The sequence below is a fragment of the Cryptomeria japonica genome, chromosome 3 (genome assembly GCF_030272615.1).
Source record: "Cryptomeria japonica chromosome 3, Sugi_1.0, whole genome shotgun sequence".
Classification (NCBI taxonomy): domain Eukaryota; kingdom Viridiplantae; phylum Streptophyta; class Pinopsida; order Cupressales; family Cupressaceae; genus Cryptomeria; species Cryptomeria japonica.
Window position 1 is genome coordinate 750,864,705 of NC_081407.1, and position 7,343 is coordinate 750,872,047.

The following is a 7,343-nucleotide window of genomic DNA, read 5'->3' on the forward strand; positions in this document are numbered from 1 at the left end:
GTAACCAAATTATCACAGAGATAGGTAGATGATTATGCTGAGATAAACAAAGCTTTCAAAGAAAGATTTTTAGGAGCTAATATTCATAGGGAGGGATTTATATTTTATTTCCATAGAGGATACAGTGAAGTTTATATTTTATTTCCAGACGTTTTTTGTTCACAGAGAAGTAAGACTGCTCTTAGAGGAGGATGAATTAAATTAAGCGAATTAAGATTTATGATCCAATCTACTTTCAGAGAGAGAAATGGGTTTATACTCAAAGGAAAAATATTTTAATAACTTCATATACAGAATATCGACTTGTATTCACATAGAGGCGAGATTTTCCACAGGGAAGTAAGATTTAATTAAAGAATGAGATTTACATTCAGATTTCCATTCAAAGAGTGAGAGAAATGAATTTAAGAGAAGAAATAATAAGGAACAAGATTCATACACAGAGAAGAGTTTTAATCTCAGAAAAATAAATTTAAGAGTTTTGCACATATCAAAAAAAATCTTTTGGAAAAGCAAAAGCAAGATCATATATATATTTTCTAAAGAAAAATTAAATAAATGATAAAGCTATCTTTTACATTCATTGTATGAAAAATACTTTTATCAATATTTATCCCTAAATAAGAAGAAAAGATTTACAATCTAATAATTTAGAAGCTATATATTTTTGATAACACAAATTTCTCATATGTAAATGAGAGATGATAAAAGAAAAGAACCTGGCTTATCGAAGCTCGATGTTGAATCCTCTCCAATCTTCTAGCTATCCCTTTTAGATCCTTCCTTTCAACTTGAGAGAAATCTTCAAGAACAACTTAACATTCCTACAACGAAAATGAGACTACCAAAGAGATCCTACTATCAACAACAAGGAAACTTGGAAAATTTCTTCAAAACATAATCAACTCCCTTTTTTGAGAACTTGCATACAGTATATAGGAAAAATCCCTTAATTCCACTATCTAGAGATATTAATTAAGAATGGGATTCTTTTCCAATATTGGTCTCATGCAAATTGATAAAAAACCTAGTGGGGGAGTTACATGCAAGGCATTGAAGATTCCTTTAGAAGCTTCTAATTCCTCCTACAACATGTGCCATAATTGGGAGTGGGAAAAATAAATAAAAATAAAAATAATGCCTTTTGAATTATATTCTCCAAGTGTGTGTGTGTCTCTCCATTTTTATTCTTTTATAATATTTATTCAATCATTTTTAATAGCTCAACCAAAAATATAATAGAATTGTATCAAATCAAAAAGTGATCAAGGAGGGTTGTGACATACGATACATTTTTAGGACACATTAATATGAATTAGAAGTTATAATGTCTAACAATATTGTATGCTTGTTATAAAAAATATCCTTTAGCCAATTAAATATTACATTGAGCCATCTTTGAGAGAAACTACTAAATTAATTAGTAGTTACGAGAGATAAATTGAGAAAATTTCCTTGCATATTAGGTCAATATGTCGTTAATCCAACATCGAAAACCTATAACACCACCTCAATCCTCACCAACTAGATACACACACAATAGGCATCATGTGTGGAAATGAATAATATTCAAATTTTAATATACTGAAAAAAAAATAAAAATAACTCATATAAATATGTAAAAAAATAAATTCTACAATATAATTAAATTTAGAAAAATTGCATAAATATTTATTTTATGTGTGTGTGCACATGCACATACATAAACTAAAATATATATATTATTAGAAACAAAAAAAATAGAAGGAATAGAAGAATAGAATAAATAAAAACAATATAGGATAAAATAAAACGGAAACAAAGAAGGGGCGCATATATATATATATATATATAGAATTAATAAAAGAAGAAGATAGGAAACTGGGACTCAGAAATATAAAGAAAAGTGAAAATATTTATAAACAAAGAAAATAAAGAGGAAAAAAGAAAGCATAGAAAGCATAAAAATTTTCAAAAAAAAATAGAGAGAGGATGCATTAAAAAAAGTTAAGGTAGATAATATAAAGAAATTAAAATGTCACTAACTATTAAGGAAGATCTAAACAAAGAAAAATTTGCAATAAAAAGGACCATTATTATATATCTACAATTTCAATAAGATTATAAACTTCTAAATTAAAATTAATACAACAACTAATACATCTTCCTTATTCAATATTTTCTTTATTAATACAAATTACTTAACTATTTAATTTTTAATATTTTTAAAATTAAAATAAATTATATATCAATACATTTTATTAATTATAATCTTATTTAAGAGTGTTAAAACTACAAACTCCTTCACATGAACGTAAGTGCAAATAATATTATTTGTTATTAAGCTCACAACATTAATTTAGAATACAATACAGCCAGAACCCAAACGTGCAATGAAAATACGAAGAATAATCAACTGTTTAGAACGTATCCTTGACGTCTAACTGTATAGCAGTTGGATTGGTCGTTTGAAGCTTGAAAACTTGTAATTGTTATTTCTACTTCTTAATATGTTTTCTTTATCACGAGTGGAATCTGTCCTTCCAATAACACAAAGAAAAAATTTCAGAAAAAATGACTATTGTATCCAAAGTGCTTATCTGTTTCGAAGATCTAGTAAGTCTGAACATAAAAAGATAGTTGCAAATGTAAATAAAAATAATCTTAAGTCACAATTTAAACAATAATTTGATTCTTCTAAATAAATATCCATTGGGACTTGGTTGATATTGGACGAAACATCAGTTTTGTATTAATTTTGTAGGTGGAAATATGCAAACATTGAATTTTATACAAAACCAAGAATGTTAAACATGGCCTGATAGCCTATTATGAGAGAGAGTGATTTGAATACAACAATATATTACACGTTTTACAGTATTTCAGAAAGTTTATATAGACAACATTATCCTAGTAGTATAATGCTTATTCATGAATTGGAACACCTCGCAGACTCGAAAGAACTAGAATTTATCCTAGGAAAGATTTTACATTGAAAGAAACAAACTTGAAACTACCAAACATAAAAGGACTAAAACTTACTAATTGAGCTTATAAATATCTAAAATGTAGAACTTTGACTGTCAGATGCCAATGTTTCTGCGCGATTGGTATTGCGCAGGAGGTCTGATATGGTGGCTGTTAAATTTGAAGCAACTACACCCCCCATGGAAGATGTCTTGAGACTCTCCAAGAACCTGGCTACATCTCTCATGGAAGGTCGTTCTCTTGGTGATTCACTGCTACAAAGCAAACCAACATGAATGAATGAAAGAAGACATCTATTGTCTTCCATGCTTTCATTCATATCTCTCAATAGCCCACTATGAACAATATCTGCTAGTCTGTCTGGAAAAGCTGACCTTACCCACTTCTGCAAGTTCATGTCTCCCACAAACATGTCATCACTTGGCCTCTTCCTTGTAACCATCTCTAGTATCAGAATTCCATAGCTGTAAACATCTCCCTTTGTGGAAACACCCCCCCACAATCCATACTCTGTAATCAATTTCATTCATGAAAAATTAGAAAAGCTATTAAAAGGAAATGATAATGACAATATAGAAGATCTCAAATAAATTACCTGGAGCAATATAGCCAATAGATCCTTTGAGTGCAAATGTTGCAGCACTAAATGAATCTATGGAATTTGGAGTAATCAAACGGCATATACCAAAATCAGTCACAAGGGCCGTCATGTTGGCGTCCAGGAGCACATTGCTAGGTTTTAAATCACAGTGCACAATTTGCAAAGGACAATCATGATGTAAATACTCCATGCCATGGGCAACATCCACAGCAATGCTCAAACAGTCCTCCAATCCCAATTTACAAAATTCCTGATCATCTCTTGCAGGGTGCAAATGTTTCTCCAAGCTCCCATTAGATGCAAATTGAAGAACCAGACCTTTGAAGCCAGAGTAGGAAAATGCACTTATGATTTTGATCAGGTTACGGTGCCGAATCCTCCCTAATACTTTGCATTCTGTGTCGAAGCTCTTATGAGCTTCTTCATTCTGCAAATTAAGAGCCTTGATTGCAACTATCTTACCATCCCTCAAAATTCCTTTGTAGACTGATCCGAAGTTACCCACTCCAAGCAAGTTTGACTCATCAAATTCGGCTGTTGCTGTGACAAGATCTTGATAAGAAAATTTGGGATAGCTAAGCCTTCGAAAAATAAAGTTTGAGGGATGGAATAGTTGGCTTGAAAGTTTATATTTCCATAAAATTAGTAAGAGGAAGGAGCACAATATAAACGCAATAGTTCCAACAACTGATAAGACTATTTTTTTAAGCAGTGAATGCTTTTCTTGACTCTTCTTTAGGCATGGAGGCAATGAATAATTCGCTGGTCCACAGAGGCCAGGGTTTCCCATAAACAATTCTATAACAGTTCTATTTGGAAACAACCCTCCTTTCGGAATCTGCCCCGACAAATTATTGAATGAAACATTCATGTATTGAAGTACTTTTAGTCTTTCAAGGGACATTGGTATTGAACCTGATAAAGAATTGGTAGAAAGATCCATTTCTAGGAGATTTTGTAACTTGGAGAGCGAATCTGGAATTGCACCTTCAAAGGCATTGTGGGAAAGATTTAGATGCTCTAATGCTGTGCAGTCTCCAAGAGAAATCGGAATCAGCCCAGTAAGCCGATTTCCAGAGATGTCTATGGCTTGAGCCATTGCAATTTTACTCATCTCTAGTGGCAAAGACCCTTCCAGAGAATTCCACGAAAGGTTGAGGTAGAAAACCAGATTTTTGAGGCTGGCAATGAAATCAGGAGGTATCCTTCCACCTAATTTATTGTAAGATAAGTCAATGAGCTCTAAATTTTGACATCCTGCTAAAACAACAGGGATCTCCCCTGACAAGTTGTTGTGCTGAAGTAAAAGACGTCTTAGCTGTTGGGGGCTACAAAGAGAATAAGGCATTTTCCCAGATAGCCCGTTGTGACTAAGATTTTAGGAGTCCGAGATGTTGCATTTGACCTATCTCACTTGGAATGCTTCCTTCTAATTTGTTCCCACCCAAATACAATCTTTCCAACTTCTGGAATCTTTTAATTCCAGATGGAATATTGCCACTCAAAAGATTATCGCTTAAGCTCAAGTAGGTTAAGTTTGTTAGATTGGCAATCTGTTGTGGTATGCTTCCGCTTATCATGTTGTTTGATAATTCCAAGAATTGGAGATTGGAAGACAGTTGGCCTATGGATGGGGGCAATATACCAGTGAGATGATTATCCGACACTTTTATTTCTTGCAAGTGGGAGCAATTTGTAAGAGAAGTTAGAAAAGACAATGTGTTGCTGCTATCACTAACAAGTTGATTGGTATGTAGGTGAAGCCGGGTAAGGAGGTTCAATTTGCCCAGCTCCATTGGCACTATTCCACTGAGCTGGTTTTTAGCTAAAGTAAGCCCTGTGAGGTTGGAACAATTTCCAAGAGAGTTTGGTATTTTTCCACTAAGCTGATTTCCCATTAAACCGAGTAATTGCAAATTGGAGAGCTTGGTACCGATTTCCCGTGGAATATGTCCACTCAGCTGGTTTAGAGTTAAACCTAAGTCTCTCAATTTCGAGAGATTTGTTAAAGAATAGGGAATGGCACCTGATAAGTTATTTCCCCAAAGGTGAAGAGTCTGGAGGTGAGTGAGCGTGCCCAATTCAGGGGGAATGGGGCCATGAAGATCGTTTTCTGCCGAACCTAAATTGGTCAAGGAAGACAGATTTCCTAAAGAGCTGGGAATGGTGCCTGATAAGTTATTTGTAAAAAGACAAAGTATCTGCAGGTGAGTGAGCATGCCCAGTTCAGGGGGAATGGGGCCATGAAGATCGTTTTCTGCCAAATATAAATAGGTCAAGGAAGACAGATTTCCTAAAGAGCTGGGAATGGTGCCCGTCAGATCATTTTCTCCCACATACAACTTAACTAAAGTGGACAGATTTTTGAAAGAAGGGAGAATGACACCTGTGAGATTGTTTCCTCCCAAGGCGAGGAACTTCAATCTTGTAAGGAGACTCAGCTCAGGCGGAATGCTGCCATGCAGTTGGTTATAGGAGAGCGCCAGGACATACAAACTGCGGCAAGCGGAGAGAGCGGGCGGAATGGTTCCTTGCAATTGATTGTTGTAGAGCAAGAGTACCTGCAGATGGGTAAGTTGGGCGAGTTGAGGTGGAATGGTAGAAGTGAGGGCATTGTTGGAGAGATCGAGGGATTGAACAGAGGAGAGATTCCCGAGCAGAGGAGAGATGGTGCCGTGTAAGTTCATGTGGGATAAGTTGAGGGCGACGACGGAGTGGAAAGAGGGATCGCAGGTAACGGCAGACCAATTACAGAGGGGGTGAAGGGGAGTCCAATCTGGCAGTGAAGAGCTGTTGTTGTTGGAAATAGCCGTTTTGAATTGCAGGAGCAATTGTTGCTGTTGAGAGGTATTGAGAGAGTGAGGAAGAGCGGAGATTGAAAAGATGAAGAGCATGATGAAAGAGTAGAACCAAAGAGGAGCCATGGTAGACCAAGCTGGGGCAGTGGGAAGCACAGGAATGAATAGGATAGAATGGGAATGGAGGAATAAATAAATTGAGGCTTTGTGTTTTAATACTTTGAGATTGGATGGTAAAGGAGTGGATGTCCTCAAAGCGTAGAGTTATGTCAATATGTGGCCTGTCATATATTATTATTCTAGTATTTAATATTATGTGAAAAATATTAAATTTTGTATTTTTTTTTCTCACACACAATATATAGTATTCAAAGCATAAGTTATTAATAAAGTATGCTTAGATTATCAATATCCTCTTTTATGACTACTAAGGAGTGTATAATAAAGTATACGTCATAATATTTCATTAATATTATTTAAAAATTATGTTTTAACTTTTAAACATTTCATTTGTATAAATTATATTAAATAGTTAAATAATAGAGGGGACTCTTTAGTCACCATCAATTTTATTGAAAATAGATAAAATTTAAATTAGAAAATCAATAATATGTCAATAAGTTGTTGGGAATTGTTGAAAATATTTGAGGAATTCAAATTTTCACTCATATATCATGAAATAAAAAAAGTTGGAGCAGCCACAATATGTATATTTATTTACAATATGTATATTTATTTTGATAATTAATATTTTGGGTTATGGAGAATCAATAAACAAACATGATCAAAATAGTGTGGTGTTGGATGAAAACTAGTAAAGATATCTTTAATACATTATCTAAGAAAAAGCCATAGACCAATCATGAATTTATTTACCGAAATATTTTTTTACTTGTTATATAACTATTTAAGAATTATTTTAGATTTTTACATTGTTTATATTTTATTTATTTGAAAAACCATTTAAATTTACTTAA

At 33.6% G+C, this 7,343-nt stretch overlaps 2 protein-coding genes across 2 annotated transcripts; both read right to left on the reverse strand.

The window, feature by feature from the left end:
• Positions 1-2,784: 2,784 nt before the first annotated feature.
• On the reverse strand, positions 2,785-4,916 carry LOC131037011 (putative leucine-rich repeat receptor-like serine/threonine-protein kinase At2g24130). Its single transcript, XM_057969034.2, has 2 exons — positions 3,563-4,916; positions 2,785-3,477 (listed from the first exon to the last, which is right to left on the reverse strand). Exons 1-2 carry the CDS (start codon positions 4,914-4,916, stop codon positions 3,041-3,043), a joined length of 1,791 nt encoding a protein of 596 aa, XP_057825017.1. The 3' UTR covers positions 2,785-3,040.
• A 22-nt stretch (positions 4,917-4,938) lies between these two features.
• LOC131037007 (LRR receptor-like serine/threonine-protein kinase RGI1) lies at positions 4,939-6,592 on the reverse strand. Its single transcript, XM_057969031.2, has one exon. It carries the CDS (start codon positions 6,490-6,492, stop codon positions 4,939-4,941), a length of 1,554 nt encoding a protein of 517 aa, XP_057825014.2. The 5' UTR covers positions 6,493-6,592.
• Positions 6,593-7,343: the final 751 nt, after the last annotated feature.

What these genes read in the sequence shown, in the direction of transcription:
- LOC131037007 (XM_057969031.2), bottom strand. Translation starts at nt 6,492, where the DNA reads ATGGCTCCTCTTTGGTTCTACTCTTTCATCATGCTCTTCATCTTTTCA.
- LOC131037011 (XM_057969034.2), bottom strand. Translation starts at nt 4,916, where the DNA reads ATGCCTTATTCTCTTTGTAGCCCCCAACAGCTAAGACGTCTTTTACTT. An exon ending in TATTGGCTATATTGCTCCAG is followed by an intron (nt 3,478 to 3,562) that starts GTAATTTATTTG and finishes AATTGATTACAG; the next exon opens with AGTATGGATTGTGGGGGGGT.